Source organism: Osmerus eperlanus, chromosome 8 (genome assembly GCF_963692335.1).
Source record: "Osmerus eperlanus chromosome 8, fOsmEpe2.1, whole genome shotgun sequence".
NCBI lineage: Eukaryota > Metazoa > Chordata > Actinopteri > Osmeriformes > Osmeridae > Osmerus > Osmerus eperlanus.
Window position 1 is genome coordinate 14,721,409 of NC_085025.1, and position 27,878 is coordinate 14,749,286.

A 27,878-nucleotide genomic window follows, 5' to 3' on the forward strand; every position below is an offset into this window, starting at 1 on the left:
TTCTGGTATGGTTTGACATGGTTGTCAAGAACCCTGAATGAGTTTATGTAATAATCTTACATCACAGTGTAACAAAGCACAGAGCACACTGCTTCAGGCGACTCCTAACAGCTAGTAGACCTACTGGTCCAAACTGGACACATGCAGCTGGCTGGCTGACAGGCTGGCAGACTGGGACTTGGCAGCTTGGGTTTACAAAGGTAAAGAAAACGGTTTTAACTCTGCAGGGCTTATTAACAGTAATGTTTCAAAACTTGTCAGGTTCAGCCGGGTTTCACATGTACACCCATTCCTCAACATTCCCCGACGTGTGCATGATTCTGGTCACTTGTCTGGGCGGAGGCTAATAAGGCCTACAGAGTGTGATTCAGTCTAGCTTTTAACTATAGGGATCTAGTTCAAGGTAAAAAGGTTTAAAATGATAGGTAGCTGTGGATGGTCCACCACTAATAATTGTCTACAACCTGCATAATGGCATGGTGTTTGGGACAATGTTGTCATGTTGAAGTTTCTCATTGTTGTGTATAGACTGGCGGATCCACCATAGCATCTTTAAAACCATGTTCCCAGTGTTTACAAACCTGTACATTTCTCTGACCCTTCCCCCTCTGTTTACTCAGAGAGAGAGAGAGAGAGAGAGAGAGAGAGAGAGAGAGAGAGAGAGAGAGAGAGAGAGAGAGAGAGAGAGAGAGAGAGAGAGAGAGAGAGAGAGAGAGAGAGACAATCCAACACTGCCTCCTTATGGCATGTTCACCACACAGCCCTAGGCGCTGACGAGAAATTACACAATTTCTCGAAAGGTCTATAGCTACGGCATTCTCTGCGCGTGAATCACAGAGTCAACATCGCTCCAAGCAGCTGTATAAATACCTAGCGGAGGGCGGCGAAACTGCGCTTCATTCTTACTGAAGATACAGGATCCGCAGAAAGGTGAGTGGTCCTGCGGCTTTCCCTTCCCTCAGTGCGAAGTTCATATTGTGCGTTTCGTATTTCAGGGTAACAGTTTTTTTTGCATTTGATTAATGTTACTTGTCATTAAGTTTTGGGTTTCTCATTAGAAATAAACTTGCTTAGATTTGAAAGAATCTGGCAACGAATTAGTTTAGTCGCATCCCATGCCGTACCGTTATTCTACAAGAATGCTTAACGCTACTCATGAGTGACCTTCGACAGAACCTTTTATTTTGTTAGCTGCGTGTGTTTGGGAGACAACGACGGCCTATCATTTTATGTAATTATTATCACATGCTGCTGCAAAACATGCAACATTATTGTTACTGTTAGTTATATACGATTATTTAGTTCCAATATTTTAAGACACGTTTGCCTATTAATCATGACTAGCACATTATCAAAGTAGGAGTTTTACTGCAGTTTGCCAATAATACTAACAGCTGCCTACTCGGTGACCCCGTGATGTACTAACCAGCAGAGAATTAACAAAAATAAATTCCCTTCAATGCAGGTCTCAGTATGTCGCATGTTCTAGCTAGCTAGCAGGATTCTGTTTTGAGTCTCTCCTGCTTTCAAACAAAATTATTGGTGTTGGGTGAATCATAAAAAATCCCAGCAGACACACCTGACCACAGTCCCATTAAACATTCAGAGTAACTGCAGAGATTCCTATCCTATGATACAACTTGGTTTCATTGCAGTATAGTTTGGCTAAGAGTTTGAACCTCCATCCAGTCTCTGTTTGCTCACTCAGCCTAACCCCTTTCTATTTGAGTCACTCTGTCCCTTATCTGAGTATGAACAGTTTGAGAAAGACTACCCCACTCATGGACACAAATGTCTTAATAAGGACATCATGTACATATATGTTGGCAAACCTTGTTGCTGCTATCACTGTGTAACGTTATCAAGGTTTTGTTAAATCTGTGAGATTTACAGAACCAACCTATTACGAACAGAAAGGAGGGATTAGCATTGGGAGACTGAAGGATTTATCAACAGAGAGATTAGTCTGGGTAAAAGAGATAGATGGATGGACAGAAAGAGAGCGCAGGAAAGAGAAAGTAATATAAAGAAATATCTAATATTCATCATTTAATGTTGTTTGGGGTACCACTGATCAGATTAATCACACGGATCCCCTAATGATCAAATTAGATCTGGTCCAAATTGAAATTGTTTAAACTTTCATCAGTCATTTCCACTCAGTAAGAAGGGTGTGGTTACTTTGCATGCCACTATGCCGCTAATAAATGCAGGCCGTTTCTTGACCCTGACCACTGAAATACTGTTAGAACAATCCATTTATTCTTGATCCTCTATTGTACTGTCTATATACACCATTTATACATAACTTTGGACTAAAGCATCTTAGAAATGAATCAAATAAAAAAAATGTCAAATACTCAACTCCATGTTGATCGGTAATTTGAATACAGTGTCCCGTGGAGCTAAAAAGTGAGGATCAGCATCACCGGGTTCAGTGTTAAATTATGCTGCGTAGCTGTCTTTCTCTCACCCCCACCATGCCTCGCTCCCTCCCTCCCTCAATCTCTTGTTCAGTAAAGTTTCCCCCTAGTGGACATTCCTAACATCACAAAAACACCAAGGTCAGATGTCAGCGATGAAGTCTTGCAGTGATGTCATGTTCCAGTGACACTTCCAGTTGTTGCTTCCTAAGACCGAATGTGCTGACTCGGAAATTAATCCATTTTTTTTGTCTCCTATAGTTACTCCCTTTTGTAGGATGGAGATTCCATTTCAGGATTTCAGGGTCTGACATAGTGATCACATCAAGGTATGCAACTTCCTAGTGACATGCCCCTTCTATCTGTATCTGTGTGGCAGGTTTGTTTTTCGTTTGGTTCCAACTCCCTTGACCTCACCGAGATGTTGATGATGATGATGATGAAGAGGAAGCTGCCTACACGTCTGCTGGGCGTGGCCATGCTCTTGGTCTCGGCCCACAGTCTGCTGCCTCCATCCAGTGAGGAGCTCAAACGTAAGTCAAACAGATGCCAGCAAGCATTAAACCCCGCCCACTACAGACGAGTTGTCTCCGGTTGACCTTTTGGTGTCTTTCCCCCTTCACTCTTTAAGACCTCCACAGTGTGAAGAAAAAATTAGCTGGTGGGATTTCTGGGTGAGACGATTGGAGTTTGAAGAATATAATAGTCATGTGATAATTGTGATTGATGGTGGATTGTGGTGGATACTGTCGCTACTCTATCCCCTTAACCCTCATGCTGCCTTCGGGTCACATGACCCAAAGGTTCACAACGAACCATCGTTGTGTTTACCCAATTTCACCCAATACAAAAACAAATAAAAATAATTTTCTTTTAACCATTGCAATGTGGGGGGTCTGAGACAGCCCGACAGTTAAAAGAAAATGCTTCACTTTGTTTTTGTATGAGGTAAATTTGTCGCAATACGACAGTGGGCCACAATGACTGATGGGTCAGAATGACCCGAAGATAACACAAGGGTTAAAAGAGATGGAGAATGTGGAGACTGCTTCATCTGTTCCAGGAGTCAGGGTTAAGATCTGGGGTCAAGTATTGGGGATGTTCCCGATGAGGACTCTGTAATGACCTTAGCTGTCTCCTTATCAGAAATCTCCCAGCTGGGAGAAAAGTACCTGGACAAGCAGATCGATAACGCCATCAACGGAGTGAAGGAGATGAAGACGGTGATGGAAAAATCAGGAGAGGAACACAATAAATTTCTCAGCGCCCTGGAGAAAACCAAACAGCAGAAAGAGGTCAATGACATTTCCTTCAACTACAAAAACTCTCCCAAACATGTTTTATGAGTGGCGTTCTGACATTAACTCGTTTCCCCCCCCCCACCCCACGCATGCGTTTCCCAGGATGCATTACGTGAGGCGCAGCAGATGGAGGAGAAGCTGAACGAGGAGCAGGAGGTGTGTAACGACACCATGCAGGGCCTGTGGGAGGAGTGTAAGCCCTGTCTGAAGAACACTTGCGTCAAGTTCTACTCCAGGACCTGCAGCAGTGGAGCTGGCATGGTCGGCAGGCAGGTAGGTCCAGAAGACGACATGTTTGAATCAGATCGTAATAGAACATGAATGTGTATTGAGCAAGAATGCCCTTTTTTTCACGCTTTCATACATAAAGAAAATTGTGACCCCCACATGCTTTTAGGCAAATGTGAATGAAAATGAATTGAATATCATTATAAATATGTTTATTAACATTGAGCTGAAATTTAGAAGACATCCTAATCTCCATCATTGTCTCCTCTTGCTTTCGTAGCTGGAGAGGGTTCTCAATAGAACCTCTCCATTCTCCATCTGGATTAACGGTCAAAACATGGACGTTCTGGAGAAGGAAGACCGGAGACAGAGCCAGGAGTTCCAGAACCTGGAAGAGCGTTTCTCAGAGGTGGCGGAAGGCGTAGACAGCATCTTCCTGGACAGCATGAAGGTCTTTGACCACATGCGGTCCCTCAACCCCGGCCCCCTCTTCCCCAGCCCCTTCCGCATGCCCAGCCTCTGGCAAGGGGCAGGCCAGGAGGGTCAGGGGCAGGTCCAGGTGGCTGCAGAGCTGGACATGGGAGGTTCTCGTGTCAGACGCTCCCCATTTCAGGGTCCAATGTTCCACGGGTTCCACGACACGTTCTTCCCCATGATGGACATGGCAAAGAACATCTTCGGATCCTTGGGGCCCCTTATGGATCCTGACAGCAACCTGGACACCATTCCCTCAGAGGGTAAGGCCCAGACGGTGGGCTGTGGTGGTTTGCCGTATTGTTATCCAGGATCAATAGGTCTTTAACCCTTGTGTTATCTTCGGGTCATTCTGACCCATCAGTCATTGTGACCCACCGTCGTATTGCGACAACTTTACCGCATACAAAAACTAAGTGAAGTATTTTCATTTAACCGTTGGGCTGTCTCAGACCCCCCACATTGCAAAGGTTAAAAGAAAATTATTTGTATTTGTTTTTGTATTGGGTAAAATTGGGTAAACACAACGATGGTTCGTTATGAACCTTTGGGTCATGTGACCCGAAGGCAGCACAAGGGTTAACCACAAACGTGTCACATTATATAGACAAACACAAGACAGTGCTTTGAAAGCTCCTCAGCAGCCATCAGTTTAGTGATGTTTGCATTTCTAACACTACTCCCTTGTTTCCTTCAGACGGGAGTGTGAACGAAGATGTGGTCCTGACCCGGCCCTTCGGCAACGGCCAGATGACCTGCAGGGAGATTCGCCGTAACTCCGCCGGCTGTATCAACTTACGCGAGGAGTGCGAGAAGTGCAAGGAGATCCAGTCCGTTGGTAAACTGGAATTCTGTGTCTCAAAGCTGTTGTCAATATTGCAACAGTCACTAAGCAAGTAAATCTACAGTGGATTTAGGGAGGCACAAACAGGCCTAAACAATAGCTTGGATTATCACTGGCACAGCCATTACAGGTAGACAACGTCCATTATACAACATGTTTGGCCTTGTATGCCCCGTTGCCAAGTATCTCACTGAGCAGTGAAGAAACTTTCGCTTTGGATGCTGATAACTGTAGATACAGAAAAACTATCACAAAAACTATGAGAGCTTGACACAGATCTGGCCATCAAGGTCAAGGCTGTGTCTATGTTTTGGAGTCATTTGAAATACTACTTTCTGCCCCTCCAGACTGCTCAGGTAAGAAGCCTCTGGAAGGTCCCATCAAGAAGGAGCTTGAACAGGCCTTGGCCATGGCTGAGAGGTTCACCCAGGAGTACAACTCCTTGCTGAGGGAATTTGAGGAGAAGATGCTCAACACCTCCTCCCTTCTGGACCTCTTCAACCACCAGTTTGGCTGGGTCTCCTCCCTCGCCAACAGCACCAAGACCAAGGATGGCATCTTCAGGATTAAGGCGGTAAGATGAAGTCAAAACGGAAAAAAAAGAGAGAAAATTGAAAAAAGGCCTGTTGTTTGGCTAATACGCATACTTAACCCGTGTGTTATCTTCGGGTCATTCTGACCCATCAGTCATTGTGACCCACCGTCGTATTGCGACAGATTTACCTCCTACAAAAACAAAGTGAAGCATTTTCTTTTAACTGTCGGGCTGTCTCAGACCCCCCACATTGCAATGGTTAAAAGAAAATAATTTTTATTTGTTTTTGTATTGGGTAAACACAACGGTGGTTCGTTATGAACCTTTGGGTCATGTGACCCGAAGGCAGCACAAGGGTTAATCTTGCGCTTGTGTTTATTAAAGGCAGACTAAGGGGATTAGATGTTGTCCATTGCGTTCATTCTCATGGATCTCTCATCGACTTAAACATGAACCCCCTCCCCTACCAGGTGATCTCCCAGGACAACAAGGACACAGGCGACTCAAATGACACCAGCGTGTCGGTGCAGCTGTTCGATGCCCCGCCCATGACCTTCTCCGTTCCCGGTGACATCTCCTGGAGCGACCCCAAGTTCTATGAAGTGGTGGCCCAGGGAGCCCTGGAACGCTACAAGCAGACGACCGTGTGAGTGCATGGTGGACGTAGGGAGCCTTTTATGGGATTCTGGGCCCGGCAGCAGCAGCAGCTGTAGTTGGCGACCTCCATGGTGTAGTTTATTGGTTGCACGGTCTCGCTTTTGCTAGGCTGATGTTTTGTCTTTTCTTGCAGAGTTGCATAGTGAGCAGCGGAGGACACAGGGCAGTGTCTGCTGAAGAAATACGCGCTGGGCCAGAACACACGAATGTAAACGTAGTCTCACAATCCCTGTCTTTGCAAATAACATTAGAACAACGTCAGCACAGCTGTAGGAATCTAACCAGCAGGTAGACATGCGAGGTGGAGTCTCTTAAATGTTGTTTTCTTAGTTCCTCACACCCTGTGGTGAGGTCTCTTCTGGAATCACATTGGAGGAGAGAATTCAATGTGAAGAAGCCCCATGCCCACTCAGGAGTTAAGGAAAGGAGGCGAGGAGCCAAGTTATGCCTTCGGAGACTCCCAGAGTAGTGTTCTCGAACAGAGAGTAGTGCTGTTAGCCTTGACGGACCCCTGCTTATCTCTGCTCACGTCCAGGGTCCAACACTGTACTGTGCTTCTGTATATACTCTACAGAGCCACGCGGTATTAAAAGAATGGTGAGACCGTTAACTGTTTGACTCCTGATTTTAGAACATCTTCAAATTATGTTTATACTGTGTTAACTATCTTCTAAATACTAAATATAATCTCAAGGTTTGTGTAGAGATATTCAACTTAGAGTTTGATGCAAAATGATGCCTTGGAAGGTTGGATTTTCTGAGAATTTCAGGGCCTGAGAACTGATTTCAGAGAACTTTTCATTCAAAGTAACCAAGTCACCCAGAAAGCAAGCTGGACCTATTTCATGTTAGACATTCTTGTAGTAAAAAAAAAGTAAAAGTTAAAATATTGTGCCGTTTTTATTTTTGTGTAAAAATCACACAGCTGCTAGTTTATTCTGCAGAGATACATCCATGCAGTATAACATCTAGGATCCCACAGCCATAATAGAAGCAATTAAATAGAATATTTTTTGCTGTTAGTCAGCAATTAATGCAAATTTACACATGAGATCAAAAGGTGTGTATCATATACAATATACAACATACTCCTCTCGTACAGTACATCTTCATCATCGTCCTGAACAGAAAAAGAAGGCTAGCCTTGGTGCAACACAAGGAGGTTACCGTGACAACCTGAACGCCAGGAAGGAGTAAGGCTTTTAGAGGACAGGTTATTTTCGAAAACACAGGAAGTTCAAAGAATAAACACAACAAAAAAACGGAAAAAAGTGAAACAAATTATTAAGGTACCAACACATACTAGTTTTGTTTAGGATTTGCAGGTATAAATCGAGTGGTTCGGTTTGAATTGTAAGCAGTTTTCGGATGAAGGAGGACATGCGGGTTTAGATGGTGTCAAGAGTTTGGACAAGGACAGAACGACAGTTAAAAAGGTTAAGGGGGCCAAAGTGCAGTGGGGTTATATGGGTCTCACTTCCATAACTGGGCATGACATGAGGGAGGGATTCAAGAGAGGTCAACACCGCACACCGTTGCAGAATGGACTTGAGGAGAGCTTGGCGGATTGAAACCCTCTCTGGTTTCAACCTCTTTTAATAAAGGCGGGGCCTTCTGAACACGCCCCCTGGTGTTTAAGGGCAACAGAAGGCAGGTTTACGTCACATGATGTGCCCTGGCTGGACATCCAGGCTCCAGGAGATTTGAGGAGGCAAGAGCAGAGCGAGGAGGAGAGAGCGAGAGAGAGAGAAAGAAACTAAATTGCAAAAAGAAAAGTCGCTGACATAGAAAACAGAATGCATACACTCCTCGCCTCATGCCATTTATGTAACCGTTGCCTGTGCACATAGGTACATCCACTACGCACACACACGCACGTACGTACACACACAAACACACAAAGTCCACTTTTACATTGTGGGGTAGACAGTAAGCAGGAGGTAACATATAAGGAGTTCCTGTCACCCATATGATCCCATGATCAGCTATGGGCCATCCAGAATTAGGCATCATCTTCACCTACAACCCCATCCACCAGAATTCCGACACACACACGATAGCACGGACACACACACGGCACTCGTATCATCTGAATACTAGTCATGGTGAACAGGGGAAAGACTAACTCCAGTTCAATGTGTGTGTGTATGTATGTGTGTGTGCGCGCCTCGTCGACTTCGGAATCTGCTCATCTTTGTTTACTCTGGTAGAAATAAAAGTGCCAGTACATGTAACATTCCCCACCCGACCCCTCTCTGGTGCAACTGGTGACTTCTAAATGTGTGTGTGGTGCCAGCAATCAGCCAATGGCAGAGTAGAGCACAGTTCAGGGGGTGAGGAGACAACGAAGGGGCGGGGTTAGTTGTTGGGGCATGTGCGCCACGCAGAAGGCCCCTTCTTCAGAGTTCTAGTATCTTCGACTGACGGAGTCGTCCTCCGTGCACACACAGGCATACACACACACACACACACACACACACACACACACACACACACTGGTTAGAGATGTGAGAAAGGTCTGAGCTGCTCCAGTTGGACCTCCAGAGATATCCTTTCTTCTAGCAAGTCCTAAACAACAACAAGAAGCACACAAACACACGTTAGCAATAAAATCAAAGGTGAGAGCTCTCATTCCATGTTTGTAGTCCAGTTCCTATTTCTGCAGTCCGCGCACCATGTTTGTAGTTCTTTGCTAACCTTAAGCTGCTGTTGTAGTTCGCTGTTGAGCCTGGCAAGCACGGTGTTGGTCTCTTTGTTTCTCCTGATCGAGGCTTGGATGGCCTTCTTATCCTTTCCCACAGACCTGTGGAGAACAGCCCTCAGTTCGAGTTGCGCCTGTGTGTGGTCTAACGGTCGAAGAAGGTACTACACATACAGTATTCAAAATGTTTACTGAATATTGAATTGTCTTTTATATATACACTACCATTCAAAAGTTTGGGGTCACCCAGACAATTCAGACAGTTTTCCATGAAAACTCACTTTTATTTATCAAATAAGTTGCAAAATGAATAGAAAATATAGTCAAGACATTTACAAGGTTATAAATAATTATTTTTATTTGAAATATTAATTTTGTTCTTCAAACTTTGCTTTCGTCAAAGAATGCTCCATTTGCAGCAATTACAGCATTGGAGACCTTTGGCATTCTAATTCTAATTCTTCTAATCATCCATTAGTCTTCTAAGGTAATTAGCAAACACAATGTACCATTTGAACACTGTAGTGAGAGTTGCTTGAAATGGGCCTCTATACACCTATGTAGATATTTCATTAAAAAACAGACGTTTACACCTAGAATAGTCATTTACCACACTAACAATGTATAGTGTTTTTCTGATTAATTTAATGTTATCTTCATTGAAAAAAAAGTGCTTTTCTTTGAAAAATAAGGAAGTGACCCCAAACTTTTGAACGGTAGTGTATATTAAGTGTATATAAGTCTTCTGTATTACGGCATTATCAAAGTGCGGCAGTATAAAACTGCAAAAGAAAATTCCTTCGAATATTGACATTCTGTATTTTTATATCTTTATAATTGGGTGTGCTCAAGCCTTCGGCGAGAGCACAACCTTTGTTCTCTCACATATATATTTATTTATTTATTATTGTTTATTTTCGCCCCCCTAAGGATCAGTCAATATTTGGACTACATACACAACGGCGGTGTCAAAAGGTTCGTCTTGGTAGCGATTGCGTTGGTTGTATTTTTATTTACGTTCCGTTGCATGGTTTAAGTAGAAATTGCGTTTTTGTGGTGAAAAGTGAAGCTAACGGTGGCTAATTTGCTAGCCACAGTCACTGACGTTACTAACGTCACTACGTCACTAACGTCACGAAAACACACGTGACTACCTGTAGCAGAACATTCGTTTCACGTCTGTTAACATGGGGGATAGCTAGGCTAACTATAGCTTTACTGCAAGGCAGCTGCAGGAACGCCACAAGCAAAGAGGCCAGGGTGATAACTATTTACTCATTTTACTTTGTGATGTGAAACACAATTATGAAATGTAATGTACAATATTAGCTGATATTATTAAGGAAGGGGCCCACATCTACTTTTGGAAACGGTAGTCTACTATTTCACTGAAGCATTAGCATCATGACATTAGCCTCTGTTGCCCGGGGAACACATACTACAGTGGTCTATGATGCATCTGTTTTCAATCTTTAAAATAAACATTCCTCACAAATACATTTTCGTTGTAGGATTTATTATGACATTACAAGTAAACGATTTGTGGGTGAAATTATCATTACCTGTGGTTTCAAACCAGTGTAGCTCACTGCAACGCTGTAGCCTACGCGAGACACTACAAAAACATCTACACAACATGTTCGGCACTCCCCTTACTTAAATCAAAAGTCTAACTACTAACCTGAACTTCATTGCCACAGCCTAAACTTTGTCAATCTGTTCATGAAAATAATTAATTTCAGCCTAAACCGTACAACGGAACGTTAAATCCAATTCAACCAACACAATCGCTACCAAGACAAACACAGCAGTAGTCTAGTACTGTACTGTAGTAGTAGAATTTACCGGGGCAGCTTCTCCACACAGGGCTATATCGCATTTTGCGTTGTTACTGACAATGATCGCTACCAGTGAGCTTTTTATGAATGAGCGATTTTCCACTAAATAAATGTCAAGCTTATTTACGTTTTTGGGGGCATATTTTCAGTTAGCAGATGGTACTGTTTGAATCGCGATTCCATCTTCTACTGCCGGTAACGTCGTAGAATAATCTTCAAAGGGGGTTCTTTATTAATGAATGAATGCAATATGAGTAGGCTAAATGCCTGAAAATATCACGAGAAGGGAAAATTTAAAAGGACATTTAAGTCATAGAGATTAGGTCCATTTTTACACCGGTCTGCCAAATTTATTCGTTTTGATTCAGCTACGAGGCTACCTCTTGCAGGGGAAATGAGAAGACATCATATTTAATTCTACACTTCACTCGTATTTTCAGTTGTAAATGAGCAGCACCAAAAAAATGCTTTTAAATCTATGTAATGTTTATAAATAATAAGTATGCATTTTAATATAAAATATACAGATATATCAGTTGTAAAAATGTCATTCAAAAACGGACTCCTGTGCAACCGACGCAAGCAAGCACACCCTACAATTTCCCCAGAAATTGTACCCTCTCTAGTTACTATATATTTTCTTTACTCTTTTTTTTTGAGGGGGGGGCGGGGGACGACCTGAGACTTGAGCGCAGTAACGTGAGTGTGAATGTGTGCGTGAGTGTGTGTGAGTATGTGTGTGAGTGCAAGTGTGTGTCTAACCTGGGTATGGAGGCTTGTGTGGCGAGCACGGCGGTGATGATGGTGGTCTTCTGGGGTGGCTCGTCCTCCGGCCTAAGCTCATCCTCCGACTTCAGCCTCCGCCTCACCGGCTTGGGGGGAGGGGCCAGGGGGCCGCTCGAGCCCTTGGCCTGGTGGGTAAGAGGGATACAAGGAAGTTGGTGGTGTTGTGAAGGGGTGAAGGAGGCCAGGGAGTCCTGGACTGAACTTACGGAGTTGACTGCGGCCGCGGATCTCTCCTCCTCTATGCTCTTCACGGATCTCAGCGGCCCTGCTGACTCTGACGGCTTCTCCGACTGGGAGGACACGCAGCCACGCACACACACACACACGCGATTGTCATTTGCCTTTAAACTGAAAGTGATCACGTGGTTAGGATGTCATGATGTGACAGGGAGATGGTAAGTAACTAAGTGTAGCTGTGTGTGTGCGTGTTTGTGCTGTGTGTGTTTGTGCTGGGTCTACCTGTGTGTGTGTGTGTGTACCTGTGTGTGTGTCTGCACTGGGTGTACCTGTGTGTGTGTGTCTGGGTGTGTATCTGTCTCTGCGCCTGGCTGCTCGGAGGAGGCAAAGGCCTGGAACTGGCTGAAGTCTGCGAAGTTGGGCTGCTCTGGGATCTGCTGTGGGGAGGACAGACCCTCGTCCGAACGATGGCTGTGGGGACCCGACGTCTGGGGGGGGGGGGGGGGGGGGGGGGGGGGCAGAACGCAGGAAGGGTTAGAGGTTGCACCAGTCCTGTGTGTGTGTGTGTTTATGACCTCCTTCAGCCTGTGTGTGTGTTCATGTCCTACCTCTGTACATGTGTATTGTATGTGGGCAAATCCTATCCATGTGTGTTTATGCCCCGCCTCAGTGTGTGTGTGTGATACCTGTGTGTTCAGAGGCCTGGGGGGCACGGCGGGGGGATAGGCCACGGCTCCGCCCTGCTGCTGGGGCGGTCCCGGGGGTGGGGCCACGGCGGCGAAGCTGCGGTTCATGTCCAGAGAGGAGGAGCGCGAGTGGGACGCCTGGGGCCGGGGTGGCGGCGGGGGGGGTGCCACCACCTTCAGACTCTCGGGGGACGCCCCCGAGTGGGACCTGCAGGGCACGCGCACGTGAGCGGACACACACACACAACTGTATCCCCCCTCCCCTCGAGCTATACCCGTTTGGCTTAAAACTAAGCCGCTTACCGTTGTCTCGTTACCGCGCTCGTGATTGGCTCCTGGTCCGAGGTGAAGGAGTCCGAACTGCTGTAGCCATCGCCGACGGGAAGAGACGACATCATCCCTGGACGGACGATTGGAAGAGAAAAGGAGTTACGACGCAGGCGTTGTCACCGGCCTGTCTGGAACTGGGTGAGACTTGACCCCCCCGACCTCTGGGCCTCTGAGCGCGCTCTCACCTGTGCTGGCCGGTACGAACTTCATGGAGCTGGCTAGCTTGGCGTCCTCCGACAGCTCCGCGGGCTTCGCCATCAGAGGGCTGGTCGGGTGTGTGTGGTCTGGCGGGAGAGGGGGGGTGGAGAGGGGATTAACAAGAGGAACATGTCAGCTGAGTTCCCTTTATGCTAAGTTACTGCTGTAAAAGGTTTCTGTGATGTAGAACATTGATGGGTTGGATTGATGTGGTTGTCTGAGGCTAAAGTCCTCTCTGTGTGTGTGTGTGTGTGTGTGTGTGGGTGTGTGGAGGTGTTGTTCTTAAGGCAGCCAGAAGGTAAGACTGTGTCACTGCTGTTGAGATGAAAAATCTCATTTTTGAAGTTGACGGTTATTTTGAATGGAAAAGTCCTCATCCCTCGATTGTAATCTGACAGTTTGACAGATAAATCTGTAGTTCTGTTCCTGGTGAGATAGTGTGATAGGTGTGGCCTGTAGTTAAGGTAGATAAGACTGTGTTCCTGGTGAGATAGCAGTAAGACATGTGACGCTGTAGTTGTGTTCCTGGTGTGTATGACAGGTGAAGCTGTAGTGGGTTAAGACTGTGTTCCTGGTGATACACTATGCACACATGCATGTCTCTCTCACCACTTCCTGTTCTCTTCAGCTCCATCTCCTGCATATGGATCTTACTGGGGGTCATCCTGATGGGGACAGGGTGAACGATGGCTGTATCCTGAGGAGGGGGGAGGGGAGACGCGATCTGTCAAACTAAACACTATAACACTTGTTAAGCTATATCACACAATACCACACAATCCCCTGAGGATCAAGCAGTCAATCTAGATGTGATGAAATAAATAACTTCTCTATTTGGAGAGAATAGCCTTAATTGCTAACATCAAGTAAGGTAGCGTGGGAACAACTGGTTAGATAGTTAGCCAAGGTGTTGCAGTTGTGCGGGGCAACTATGATTGATAAGCATTATGTAAAACATATTTCACCATCTTCCTAAGTTTCTGACTCAGGAGACTGACAGAAGCATACTATGACATCACATCCTGCGTCACAGGAAAAGGACGTTCCAAGCAGGACAATGTGTGTGACGTTAGCCAATAAGCTAAGCGAACCACATCATGTGACCGCTGTTGAAGGCAGGTGATTGGCCAAGTTCGTCATGCATTTGGGGGTGATGTGGTAGGTGATGGACTTACTGGGTCCGCTGGTGCAATGTTAGAGTCAAACTGGGTCAGCGTTTGTGAGCTGGACGAGCGCTCGCTGAAGGTCTCCCACTGCTGCAGACACAGAGCAGAGACACGTCAGACCTCCCAAAAACATCACAACAGCAACAACAAAAACAACACCACAGCAACAACATCATCATCATCACAACAACAACCACCACCACATCCCCACCGCAAAGACAACATCACCATCACAACCACCACATCACCCCTCAATATCACCATAACAACAACAACCACCACCACAACAACAACAGTGACATCATCACTCAGAAGTAGATGCAGTGACATCATTGAACCATGGCTATACGCCATGATTGACATGAACGATAGGCTACGTAGGTCGAGGTCCTTTTTTATAGACCTTCACTTCATTTATTAAAAAACATACACCCTATATCAAACAATCTAAATTGACTTTGACAAATTTAAATAAATACTATTAACTAATGCATTATCCAGTAGCCTAACTTTTTAACATGGTTTTTGAGTCTTGAAAATGGAGGTTAGATGTATGGATTTAGGTTTGTTTTGCAATTGTAGGCTACTGTTAACTATTATGTAGCTATGATAATTATTCTGGGATCATTTATATTTAGATATTTACATTTGTAGTCATTTAGCAGACGCTCTTATCCAGAGCTACTTACAGTAAGTACAGGGACATTCCCCCCGAGGCAAGTAGGGTGAAGTGCCTTGCCCAAGAACACAACATAATTTCTCACAACCGGGCATTGAACCGGCAACCTTCTGATTAATAGCCCAATTCCCTAACCGCTCAGCCATCTGATCCCCTATATATGTAGCATTGGCCTAAACATTTGATATCACAAACTACCATATAACCATAAGTTAAAAGTAGGCTATGTAGGTTTTATCATTCTTAAATCATTGTTCATCATGGAACTTTTTTTTTTTTTTAAGTAGATTTTCTATAAATGTACATATTGAACTTATAGCAGCATAGAAAACAAATATTTAAAAAAAGGCATCACGCCAGAAATGGTGAATCATCGTTTTCCAGTCGGGTCAGTGTTACAGGAACGTCTGGTTAAGCAACAACACGGGCTAAGCCTGACAGTTAACCTGCCCCGGACCAGGTTAGTTTCGCAGCATAAGTTGTCATAGTAACTGAGTTCAAACTACACTGAGCTGGCTTTATTGGAACCGAATGAAATGGAAATGAGTCAGACTAACTGACAAGAGTGGCTTAGTCGGTAAACTCGCTTTCTGAAACAGGGCCCTGCTTTCTGGAATACCCCCCCAAGGGCTGTCTTAGAGGAAGAGAGGGTGGCAAGACGGAGGGAGGGAGGGAAAGAGAAAAAGGGGAGGGGGTCTTTGAGTGTCGGACTTCCAGGGAGGGATTAGAGACAGGATGACGTCCCTGTCGGCAGACCTACTGCTGAAGCTATCAGTCACAGCGAGAGACGACGTGTGTGTGTGTCCTACCTCGTTGTTCTGGTTCATCTCGGGCCAGGTCTGGTTGAGGGAGGGCATGGAGGGGGACTTGTTGGGGGTCACCTCCACGGGTGACCCTGAGTAACCCACGTCAGGGGCCGTCTCTGGGACCTCTGGACCAGGAAACAGAAAACGCAAGAAATAAGAAACATTCATGAAATTTGTCACATTTATGTACATTAGGAATAGGGGCCCATCACTATTCTCTCTTAAAAGCTTTTACAGTGATTTAATGCTGTTTTATGTATTAATTTAGTTGTTTTTTTTTGCACTTTGTATTTCTAGGTTGTGTATTAGCAGGACTTTGTTGATAAAGAGAGCTGTCTCAAAGGAGCCTCACTACACAAAAAGTTTAATTAACAAGGGATACATTGGAAAACTATTGGTTTAAAGGCCACATTCTTTTCCAGGGGCAGCATTTGCTCTGAAGACACAACCTGGACACATTCTAGGTATGAATGGGGGAAGGGTTGAGAGGGAGAAGAAAGAGAAGCAGAGAGAGAGTGTGTAGAGAATCTGGGGCTTCTGTGTGTGTATGTATGTACCTGCTGAGTCATCCAAGTCTATCAGCTTTGGCATGAGGCTTTCTGGAAGCTTCTCTGGGAGGTCATAGCCGTTCTTCCTCGCCACCACCAGGTGAAAGGCAGCGCAGAACTCATCCAGTGTCAGGGCCCCGTCCTTGTCAAAGTCAGACAGCTCCCTGGAACGCCCGGAAAAAACAGCCAGCCGGTCAGGCAAAAAAACCTTTTCTTGTTTTCTTTTTGACTGGGCACGTCAAAAATAAATGAACAATTCATACAGAAGCCACTGAAACTAGTGAACAGACAAACGGCTTGCAAACACATAAATGTTCTGAAATGCCAGATTTGATTGAATAGCGGCAGTTGGTCCTCAAGGTTCCGGTATGTTGGTGTGGCTTGGTTGAGCAGTGAACCTGGGGGGCTGGGGCAGATCGGCAGAGGACTCACCAGATGTGGGACAACTCCAGGATGGGGAGCTTGGATTTGGTGAAGAACTCTTTCGCTGCGGAACCTGAGGCACAGGAAAGGAGAATGTGACGAGGGGGGGGGGGAGAACCAGGTATCCTAGCTTGAGCAGACTCGGGATAGAGAGCTGAATGGGGGTTTCCAGTCTCCGGAGATGGTGGTGTTTGTGTGTGTGCATCTCACTCACCAGGTATAAAGCCATTGAGGTCTGGCTGGATGGTTTTGAATTGGTTGATGTAATACTGCCTCTGCTCGTCCGTGATTCGCCAGGGGTCGTCATAGCTACTCGACTGTCTTTGGATCTCATTGGTGGTCGCAGCTGAGGCCACCGACCTGATCGACGAGCTCTCCTAAGGCCGGTCATGTGACGACCGAGAGAAGAAACACAATCAGATTGAAAAAGGTAGCAGATCATTCTAACAGCCTACTTTGCTTGATTATAACAGATGACGTGATAGTGTATTTTATATTTAGGTGATCGATCTTATTATATTTTCTGCCTATAAAGAATAAAGATATGGCAGCTGCTGAATTATTTTGGTCTTTTGTAAGCATTACATCAAGCCTTTTATATTTTGCCATAAAAAAACAGGTATGATGGAAACTACTATTTCATGAATAGGGCCAGATTTAAACAATAGACTAGGTTTTGCAAGAAAAGCCAACTGATTGAATATTTGAATATTTGGAGGGCAAAGTTTTAGTGATGGTTAGAATGACCTGTTTAATGGAAACCACACCTGAACTGGCAGATGACACCTTCCTATTCTTTTCAAATTTTTACATCCTTTTTATTATGCTGGATCTCAGGTGGGTGGAAACCTGTCTGTTGATAGATGACTGGGGACACCCAAGCAGCAGCTTAGTTCACATGAAGGAAGATGATGATGAGGACACTGTCATGTCATGGAAACGATGGCCGACTTCGCACTGCCGACCGAAAAGATCAACGTGACACGGGGGAAAGCGCAGCAAAGAGAGGACGGATGAGGCCAGGATGAAACAAGCAGCTGTTCAAACGGAGACGGACGAGGGAGGAGGGTGTGACAGTCGCCGAGACGGCAGCGAGACAGGAGCAGCTTCAGTCGACGGGGTGGTCAGTTAGTGCACTTTCAAACGCAGTCTCAATGCCCTGCAGTGGAACTGCATTAGGATATTAGGATCCCAGATCGCCATAGGCTTCTCCCTCATACCTTTTTATGATATCTGGGATCCTAAATCTACAGTTGATTGCCAGTGATCTAAAGCAGTGGAAGACCCTCCCCCCCAGCCTGCAAGCACCCCAGACCCCTTAACCCCTACAGCCCCGCCGCCAGACCCCAACCCTGCCCTCCCTGCCCAAAAGAACTGTCGACGCAGGGAGCCTTTCAGATTCCCCACCCTGGAGGGACGTGGGACCATAAAAACACAGTGCCATGTCGCCACATGTGGTAGGAACGACAAACTCTGCCCACCCCCATAGCTGTCTGCCTGAGGGGAGCATAGTGAGGGGAGCATAGTGAGGGGAGCATAGTGAGGGGAGCATAGTGAGGGGAGCATAGTGAGGGGAGCATAGTGAGGGGAGCATAGTGAGGGGAGCATAGTGAGGGGAGCATAGTGAGGGGAGCATAGTGAGGGGAGCATAGTGAGGGGAGCATAGTGAGGGGAGCATAGTGAGGGGAGCATAGTGAGGGGAGCATAGTGAGGGGAGCATAGTGAGGGGAGCATAGTGAGGGGAGCATAGTGAGGGGAGCATAGTGAGGGGAGCATAGTGAGGGGAGCATAGTGAGGGGAGCATAGTGAGGGGAGCATAGTGAGGGGAGCATAGTGAGGGGAGCATAGTGAGGGGAGCATAGTGAGGGGAGCATAGTGAGGGGAGCATAGTGAGGGGAGCATAGTGAGGGGAGCATAGTGAGGGGAGCATAGTGAGGGGAGCATAGTGAGGGGAGCATAGTGAGGGGAGCATAGTGAGGGGAGCATAGTGAGGGGAGCATAGTGAGGGGAGCATAGTGAGGGGAGCATAGTGAGGGGAGCATAGTGAGGGGAGCATAGTGAGGGGAGCATAGTGAGGGGAGCATAGTGAGGGGAGCATAGTGAGGGGAGCATAGTGAGGGGAGCATAGTGAGGGGAGCATAGTGAGGGGAGCATAGTGAGGGGAGCATAGTGAGGGGAGCATAGTGAGGGGAGCATAGTGAGGGGAGCATAGTGAGGGGAGCATAGTGAGGGGAGCATAGTGAGGGGAGCATAGTGAGGGGAGCATAGTGAGGGGAGCATAGTGAGGGGAGCATAGTGAGGGGAGCATAGTGAGGGGAGCATAGTGAGGGGAGCATAGTGAGGGGAGCATAGTGAGGGGAGCATAGTGAGGGGAGCATAGTGAGGGGAGCATAGTGAGGGGAGCATAGTGAGGGGAGCATAGTGAGGGGAGCATAGTGAGGGGAGCATAGTGAGGGGAGCATAGTGAGGGGAGCATAGTGAGGGGAGCATAGTGAGGGGAGCATAGTGAGGGGAGCATAGTGAGGGGAGCATAGTGAGGGGAGCATAGTGAGGGGAGCATAGTGAGGGGAGCATAGTGAGGGGAGCATAGTGAGGGGAGCATAGTGAGGGGAGCATAGTGAGGGGAGCATAGTGAGGGGAGCATAGTGAGGGGAGCATAGTGAGGGGAGCATAGTGAGGGGAGCATAGTGAGGGGAGCATAGTGAGGGGAGCATAGTGAGGGGAGCATAGTGAGGGGAGCATAGTGAGGGGAGCATAGTGAGGGGAGCATAGTGAGGGGAGCATAGTGAGGGGAGCATAGTGAGGGGAGCATAGTGAGGGGAGCATAGTGAGGGGAGCATAGTGAGGGGAGCATAGTGAGGGGAGCATAGTGAGGGGAGCATAGTGAGGGGAGCATAGTGAGGGGAGCATAGTGAGGGGAGCATAGTGAGGGGAGCATAGTGAGGGGAGCATAGTGAGGGGAGCATAGTGAGGGGAGCATAGTGAGGGGAGCATAGTGAGGGGAGCATAGTGAGGGGAGCATAGTGAGGGGAGCATAGTGAGGGGAGCATAGTGAGGGGAGCATAGTGAGGGGAGCATAGTGAGGGGAGCATAGTGAGGGGAGCATAGTGAGGGGAGCATAGTGAGGGGAGCATAGTGAGGGGAGCATAGTGAGGGGAGCATAGTGAGGGGAGCATAGTGAGGGGAGCATAGTGAGGGGAGCATAGTGAGGGGAGCATAGTGAGGGGAGCATAGTGAGGGGAGCATAGTGAGGGGAGCATAGTGAGGGGAGCATAGTGAGGGGAGCATAGTGAGGGGAGCATAGTGAGGGGAGCATAGTGAGGGGAGCATAGTGAGGGGAGCATAGTGAGGGGAGCATAGTGAGGGGAGCATAGTGAGGGGAGCATAGTGAGGGGAGCATAGTGAGGGGAGCATAGTGAGGGGAGCATAGTGAGGGGAGCATAGTGAGGGGAGCATAGTGAGGGGAGCATAGTGAGGGGAGCATAGTGAGGGGAGCATAGTGAGGGGAGCATAGTGAGGGGAGCATAGTGAGGGGAGCATAGTGAGGGGAGCATAGTGAGGGGAGCATAGTGAGGGGAGCATAGTGAGGGGAGCATAGTGAGGGGAGCATAGTGAGGGGAGCATAGTGAGGGGAGCATAGTGAGGGGAGCATAGTGAGGGGAGCATAGTGAGGGGAGCATAGTGAGGGGAGCATAGTGAGGGGAGCATAGTGAGGGGAGCATAGTGAGGGGAGCATAGTGAGGGGAGCATAGTGAGGGGAGCATAGTGAGGGGAGCATAGTGAGGGCAAGCTGTGGCAAGCATGCGGGCCAGTGGAAGCTTATGCTGCACTACCGGCGGGGAGGAGGGATGCATTGCTGGAAGTGTGCTGGAGGGGGGGGGGGGGGGGGGGGGTGGTGTCTGTGAAACTGACCCAGCTTTCTTGAACGGGTGGGGGGGAGTGGGCCGACCACATCCCATCAGCTGACACTGGTCCTGGAGGAGGGGGGGGAGAAACACACCAAAGGACAAAGCACAAATTAGTTAGCGCTAGCTGTTTGACAATGGAACGATTCTGTCTGTGTGTGTGGGTGCGTTTCCCACCTGACTGTGCTTCTCTGAAAGGCGTCCACAGCGCCCCGGTGACAACAGGCTGTCTGTCAGCGTTCCCCCCGCTGGCCTGCCGTTTGTGCTGCTTCCTCCAGGAGGGGGGTGAGGTGGGGGGGGACTGGTGGGGGGACACGACCGGAGAGGTGGAGTCAGGCTGGGGAAGGAGGGAGGGGGAGAAAAGCAGAGTAACAACAGATTACAGAGAACGATAATAATTATCATAATAAAAGAGATAAATAATATTAGGAGAGGTACACAGATACAGTCATGTCTGTATCTGGAGCTGTGTATTTTTTTCAGAGGTTTTAACTCTCACCCCTTATCCCCCTTTCAGGCCTTGGTAGTTAGCAGAAACAGTGGTGCTGAGATTCTCATCAGGGGCCTCAGAATAAACATTGCGTACGCACGAAAAGCTTGCGTACGCTGGTTTTTACGCACATGGTGTGATGTAGAAAAATGCAATACTTGATGTGAGAATGTGCGGGCCGTCACGCAAACCTTTGAGCAGTCTGTCCGCAAAGTCTTGTCTGGCTCTGTAACGTGGCCAATTCTAACTGAAGTGCTGAAACTCACCAAACATTACAAAATAAAGTTTCCACTACAGTTACTGTTATACGTCTATGACGTTGACTATTCAAAAAACATAATTACCTCCGCTAATAAAAGTTTGATCATTGATGTGTATGATTCACATCAAAATGCCAAAAACCCAAATGGGAAATGCTATTATGCATGTCACCCTCTGTATATGGTTAATATTGCACGCAGCACGGATTATTTACCACAGATTAAATATATACTCGCTGTGCTGTGCAATTACAAGATTGGCATGGGTAAATGCAATTTTAAAAAAATTGTCAAAAATTGTCTCTGTGAGCCTGACTCTGGCTCATACATGACCATTTCTTCTTAATTTCTGCCATGGTCCGGTTTTCTGAACCCACAGCATTTGCGACCCTAGTGACAGTGTTCCACTTCGCCAACATTTGTTGCTAATACCTGATGACAGGCCGCCAAACAAGACACATTTCCTCGCTTCCATCTCTGTTGTTAGAACCTCGATCTACAGTCTGTGAATTATTTGGGCGTGTTTATCCATTTTAATTCAGACAAAGAAATGACCTCAGGGGTGGATTTATAGTCCATCTGCATATTCATTTATGGGAGGAGGCAAGGCGGGGTAAGTGACTCGCTCACGTGCGGTCAATCTCACGTTGATTGTGATTTATAAAGGAAAGGTGCACAGGACCGAGCGTACGACCGGTCTTATACATGGGAATATTTCTGTGCGTAGGTACTGTTAAGTTTTGGCTGTAAACCATCTTCTGGTATGTAAGCTGCGCAATCTTTTATACATGCCCCAGGTGTTCTATTGTACGTTCTGGCCCACTCTTTTAAGGTGGTTCTGATGGGATTGACCTTTGGCTTCATGATTGTTCTACCAAAGTATTGACTTGAGGTTCTGAGAGTGGCTCTATGGTTCTGACAGTGGTTCTAAGGGAAATATGACCTATGGTTCTGACTGGTTCTGGTGGTACTGACCTGTGTATCTAAGCTAGGCCCACAGGGCTGGATGACCTCGTGGGGGGCGGTGGTAATCTTCTTGGCCTGGCCACGTCCGGGGGGTCTGGGGATGACCCCGGGGTAAGGCCCCTGGTTGTCAGAGTCCGGGTAGAGGGCCTGGTGCCTGGTCTCCTGCTCGTTCTTCCCCACCAGGAATCTGGGCAGAGGCAGGTCCTTCACTGTGGGGGAAATGGGGGCAGGGTTAGAGGAGGAGGAAGAAGGGAGGAAAAGAATAAAAGGAGGTGGAGGATTAGGGGAGAAGGAGGAAGGGGGGAAAGAGAGAAGGTGGAGGAGGGGTGGAGGAAGAAGGGAGGGAGGAAAGGGAAAAAAGGAGGTGGAGGAGGAAGAAGGGGAGAAAGGACAGTAGGTGGAGGTGAAGGAAGCGAGGGGAGAAAGAAGAGGGGGAGGAGGTGGGAAGACTAGTTGTAGTGTTACAATCTGACTGCTGAAAGGCGAGGAGAAGGGCAGCCTGTTAAAGCCGACAGGGACCGGCCCTGAAGGCCCCTATGTTTACGTCGACTCTTTGCAGACAAACAATCATCAGAGTCACACTTTCCCCGACTGAAAGACTAGTTTCTCCACAGTCCGCTGCTGGTCACATGATCCAGGCGAGGCCACACCATGTGTCCAGTGCAGCTCCAGAATAATGCTTTGTGTTCTCAAGGGCATCAGTCTTTCCCCTGTTAGGATATCTCCCTCTCTCGCCATCTCCCTCCCTCCCCCTTCTCTCTCTTGAGGTTAGCTACTTCCTGTTGACACACTGGGTATTCTTCCCTCTATCAACTGTCCTGCAATGGTGGGTCCTGCTTCCGGCTCCCTTACACTCAAAGACTCTGTATGTAATCCATACACTTCTATTTCATTCATCCACACAAACGTTTGTCTTACTCCTTCACCCCTGTATTTTGTTCTCTGGTTCTTTTACTGACAGTCATCTCTGTCTCTGCACCCTGCCGCTTACTGACGCCTCATACGGGAGTATGGCGACTTAACACATGCATTGCCTGCACTGCTTTCATCATGTCATGGCTGTCAAGTGATGCCTTTTCCTGCCTCTCGCTGCGAGTGTGAGGAAGTTAACTAAGCCTCTCCTGAAAATAACACGGTTGAGTTATGCAACCCAGCTCTGTTGTTGCAATGTTTGAAGTCAAATAAGCGGCATTGTGCAGAACACGGCCTGCAGCGTGACTGTGACAACTTCCCTGAAATACAGACAATTGTTTATAGAACCACACCAAACAACTGAAAACTCTCAAAACAACGGTTGGTTATCTGGTCTGCCACAGGGCATAGCCAACACTCCTTAAGCAACCCCTCGACTTGAGGGTTTTGGGGTAAAAGCGTGCCAATCTAAAGCCGTTTGAGCTTGTTCGTTCCACGAGCATGCAGCTACTAGCCACCTACCGGAGTTCAGGCTCTCGACGCGTAGAGGCAGGCCAGACTGGGCTATGGCGATGAGTTTCAGGGCTATGTAGAACTGGCTCCGTCCAAAATGGCCCAGTCTGGTGGCACCGCACAGTTCTGTGATCTGAGGGGAGGGGGAAACAGACATGAGGTTCAGGTGGTGGTTCCGGCCCGTCCCCTCACACAAACAACCTCTCCTCAGACACTCAAGGTCATCTTTGTGACAGCCGGGTACGCAAGAAGAAGTGTCTGTCTGAATCTGGCAGGAGAGCAGACGATTGGGTTTGACAAAGTAGTGCAGTTCATCAGGTTGCAAAAAGGCAGAGTGTGTGTGTTTGTGTGTGGGGTGGGTGGGTTGCGATCGAAAAGTCAGAGGCCCTTAACAGCTGCACACACTCCCTCCCTTCACTACCATTAGGCTATACACATTATCTTGTTTCAAGCCTAGATCTACCACTTGTTTGAGTCATACACACTTAGTCTGTGCCAAATTTCACGAGATGGGGGGGTTACACCAAAGACTGCAATGGAAAGTTTCAAGGACACATAATTTCTGCTAGGACAAAGAGACAGCTGTTGACTTCTGCAGGGCTGCATTAATAAAGATATTTGTGACATTATCATCAGACAAAAATGCATAACGGCATACTTTCACGTGTGGAAGCCGTCCTTCTCAAGTAAGAGGCTATAATAATATATTGTTATCTACAATTACGTATTCAATACCCCTGTTTCGGTAAAGTAGTTTCTGTTGACAGATGGATAGCCCATGTCACACAAACTACAAACTAGTAGAATGATGGTGGACCTGGAATAGAGATTACTAGTTCAATGTGGACACCACATTCGCCCATAATAATTAATACTCTATACTGTCATGTTACAAACCTCACACTAGGTTGAATCTGAAATCCAGTGATAAATTACTCTCGATTTGCTACAATGCTAGCCAGTGCTAGTTAGCTAGAAGGTGTGTCTCGCCACGTTCGACACAGACTAGTCAGGCTCACTGTCAACATGAACGCCACGGCTAGCTTGCTAGCCGAATAACGAAATAAAACATGCATGACTAGCAAGTTTACTAACATAACTAATGTGTCACATATTTACACATAGGGAAAAAGCACTGATATTTTTTTTACCGATATATCACAGTGGACAGTCTATGATTAGCTGGTTACCTGCAATACCACCTCGCTGGGAAGCTGGGCCGCCCGGAAAAGGTCAAGAACTCTCCCGTTCGAAGCCACTTTCTTGGTGTTGTCCGTGTCGCAATAAACGAACAGGTCCGAGTAGTATTTCTGTTCCACGTCGCTTAGAGTAAGACTTTCCATGATGGCATAAAATGTTCCCAGTACGCGGACAACTGGCTGTTGATGAGTCCTAGTTAACGTTACTTGCCAGAACTGATCCCCGAAAAAGGGCGAGAGGGGACAGACGATGCTGGTTAGCTTAGCTTCCTTCTGGCAAGCAAAAATGCCGAAAACAGCCAAATTGTGATATGATAAAGCAATAAACTTGTTGTATACGCTGGAGCTATTTCAGGTCTTTGTTAGGCCAAATAAAAATAACCTAGACAGAATTGGCCTGCAAACAAATGCTAGCCTAGCTAGCTACAGGCTGTGGCAATCGTCAATCCACACAAGCCAGCCAAGCTAGCTAGAAAACTAGCCTCAAAAAAGTCAACAGTAGTGCACTCTCAGGTCTGGACGTCTAAATCGAACCGTGGATCTAGCAACACTTCTTTTCTGAATCTATGCTATGGTCGAACAACGTTTCTACGCCTCTTGAAAGCAGAATTCTTTCTAAGCGACGTTAGAATAAAGTTTCAGGGTCTCTTGACTCCTTCCTCCATCATCAGTCACAGCCGCCATTCCTATGCCCCGTGATGTCATCCTACAGACTGTGTAGTCAGCGCTGCTTGGCAGAAGGGGCACGCAGGGACCCGGATGAAGGATGTCAACAGTGCATCACTCAAATTATCCATAGGCGCACTGAATAGCAGGGCTCTCCAGTTTTATCAAAATTTGGGCGGGAGATTAGCATACCTGTCAACATTTGGGTACTAAAATCCAGGATGGGGAGGGGAGGGGGGGCTGGTGTTTCTGATTGGCTGGTGGCATTAAACTCTGTAGGCTACTATCTTCGGCAGAAAATGTACCTCCGTATGCCTTCACCTCGTCCATTAATTACATATAGCGGGACAAGTTTTCCCTTAACTTCTCAGCGTGATAAATACAAGGTGTTGCGTGTGAACTGGTTGTAATGGGGGTGAGTCTCACGGCGAATGCGTGAAACTTGAGCCCTGCTGTATAGCCACATTTTTTAGGAATTATCTGACTCTAAGGACGTGGATTATTTTTTTTTATTCCCTTTTCGAAAGTGTTTAACCACTCAACCCCATAGACTGTAAGAAATAACTAGAGAGGGTACAATTTCTGGGGAAATTGTAGGGTGTGCTTGCTTGCGTCGGTTGCACAGGGGTCTGTATATTTTATATAAAAATGCATAGGGCCTACTTATTATTTATAAAGATTACATAGATTTAAAAGCATCTTTTTTTGCTGCTTATTTACAACTCAAAATACGAGTGAAGTGTAGAATGAAATATGTCTTCTCATTTCCCCTGCAAGAGGCAGCCTCATAGCTGAATCAAAACGAATACATTTGGCAGACCGGTGTAAAAATGGACCTAATCTCTATGACTTAAACGTCCTTTTAAGTTTTCCCTTAAACTTGAGTAGTCCCTACTCATATCATATTGCATTCATTCATTAATAAAGAACCCCCTTTGAAGACTTTCAACCTCATACAATGGCCGGGTCTCGAGATAACTAAGCCACAGACACACACAGAGACTCGTGCCTTTTATTACAAAACATGTCATACGTCTATGAAGTAGGCAGTGGCGCCTTAATGCACGGGCTTACCTGGGTTTAATAATAATACAAAATAATAATGATGATAAACGTCCGTATTTGCGGTGTCATTACTCTGCTCTACAGTGGCATCTGGTGGTGGATGTGGACGTGGAGGGAGACCCCCCCCCCCTTATCTAAACAAAATGTTACAAAAACTAGAGAGGGTACAATTTCTGGGGGTAGCCCAGAGAGAATCAGAATTCATTTTTCAGAATAAAACGTCTTTCAGACTCTGATAATCAATTAAAAGGAAATAATGTTATTAATTATTTTTTGTGCGGCCCGTACGAAATGACCCACGGACCGGTATCGGTCCGCGGACCGGTGGGCACCGGTTGGGGTACGCTGCTCTAAAGACCCGGCAATTCAATCAATTTCCCGGCACATTTGCAATGTAATGCAATGCAGATTTGCACACTGCCCCCTACCGAACAAGATGGGTAGCTCGGTCAGCAGGGAGCTGAAGAAGAGCGGCTCAGAATGCTTTTTCGTTCATTTTGCATTTCTGCAAATGCATTTGAATTTGAATTGTGGTCACGATTTTGCAGCCACGTTCTTAAAATGAAAATGCATTTCTGGAAATGCATTTGAATTTTGGTCACGATTTTGCAGCCAAGTTCTTAAAATGAAAATGCATTTCTGGAAATGCATTTGAATTTGAATTGTGGTCACGATTTTGCAGCCACGTTCTTGAAAATGAAAATGCATTTCTGGAAATGCATTTGAATTTGAATTGTGGTCACAATTTTGCAGCCACGTTCTTAAAATGAAAATGCATTTCTGGAAATGCATTTTAATTTTCAAATTTTACATTTCAAATTGAATTTTGGTATCTATTTGCTGGGGCATGTTTTGAAAATTAAATCTCAAATGTCTATTTCTTTTTCATTTTAATTAAGTGAAAGATTGAGCACTCTTGAAGAAGAAAATTAAAATGCAAATAGGATGATTGATTACTAATTTCATTTATGAGTCAAATAATGCAGCCACATTATTTGAATTTTGGTAACGATTTGCTTCCATAAATTTGACAGTAGGCCTATAACCTTCAAATGCATAATGCAACCCTTTTGTCTGCTTCTTTCTCAAGTAGCTTTTTCGT

At 46.4% G+C, this 27,878-nt stretch overlaps 2 protein-coding genes across 3 annotated transcripts; one reads left to right on the forward strand and one right to left on the reverse strand.

Moving 5' to 3' along the window:
- Positions 1–911: 911 nt before the first annotated feature.
- Positions 912–7,072, forward strand: clu (clusterin). Its single transcript, XM_062467776.1, has 9 exons — positions 912–930; positions 2,803–2,956; positions 3,570–3,718; positions 3,827–3,997; positions 4,233–4,689; positions 5,124–5,264; positions 5,618–5,844; positions 6,276–6,451; positions 6,596–7,072. The coding sequence occupies exons 2-9, from the start codon at positions 2,845–2,847 to the stop codon at positions 6,603–6,605; spliced, it is 1,443 nt and encodes a 480-aa protein (XP_062323760.1). The 5' UTR covers positions 912–930; positions 2,803–2,844; the 3' UTR covers positions 6,606–7,072.
- Positions 7,073–7,343: 271 nt separating this feature from the next.
- Positions 7,344–25,814, reverse strand: reps1 (RALBP1 associated Eps domain containing 1). 2 transcript variants are annotated; one of them, XM_062467767.1, is made up of 19 exons: positions 25,037–25,814; positions 23,856–23,979; positions 22,431–22,630; positions 20,883–21,042; positions 20,713–20,774; positions 17,015–17,177; positions 16,810–16,873; positions 16,387–16,541; positions 15,833–15,954; positions 14,354–14,434; positions 13,788–13,875; positions 13,166–13,264; positions 12,954–13,050; positions 12,651–12,858; positions 12,294–12,452; positions 11,994–12,077; positions 11,764–11,912; positions 9,160–9,265; positions 7,344–9,030 (listed from the first exon to the last, which is right to left on the reverse strand). In XM_062467767.1, exons 1-19 carry the CDS (start codon positions 25,187–25,189, stop codon positions 8,962–8,964), a joined length of 2,343 nt encoding a protein of 780 aa, XP_062323751.1. In that variant the 5' UTR covers positions 25,190–25,814; the 3' UTR covers positions 7,344–8,961. The 2 variants fall into 2 exon arrangements, with proteins under 2 accessions (XP_062323751.1, XP_062323752.1); XM_062467768.1 differs by lacking the exon at positions 12,294–12,452.
- Between the last annotated feature and the right edge of the window lie 2,064 nt (positions 25,815–27,878).

What these genes read in the sequence shown, in the direction of transcription:
- clu (XM_062467776.1), top strand. Translation starts at nt 2,845, where the DNA reads ATGTTGATGATGATGATGATGAAGAGGAAGCTGCCTACACGTCTGCTG. An exon ending in ATCCAGTGAGGAGCTCAAAC is followed by an intron (nt 2,957 to 3,569) that starts GTAAGTCAAACA and finishes TCTCCTTATCAG; the next exon opens with AAATCTCCCAGCTGGGAGAA. An exon ending in CAAGGAGATCCAGTCCGTTG is followed by an intron (nt 5,265 to 5,617) that starts GTAAACTGGAAT and finishes CTGCCCCTCCAG; the next exon opens with ACTGCTCAGGTAAGAAGCCT.
- reps1 (XM_062467767.1), bottom strand. Translation starts at nt 25,189, where the DNA reads ATGGAAAGTCTTACTCTAAGCGACGTGGAACAGAAATACTACTCGGAC. An exon ending in CACCCGTTCAAGAAAGCTGG is followed by an intron (nt 17,178 to 20,712) that starts GTCAGTTTCACA and finishes GACCGGCCTTAG; the next exon opens with GAGAGCTCGTCGATCAGGTC. An exon ending in CCGCGGCCGCAGTCAACTCC is followed by an intron (nt 11,913 to 11,993) that starts GTAAGTTCAGTC and finishes CTTACCCACCAG; the next exon opens with GCCAAGGGCTCGAGCGGCCC.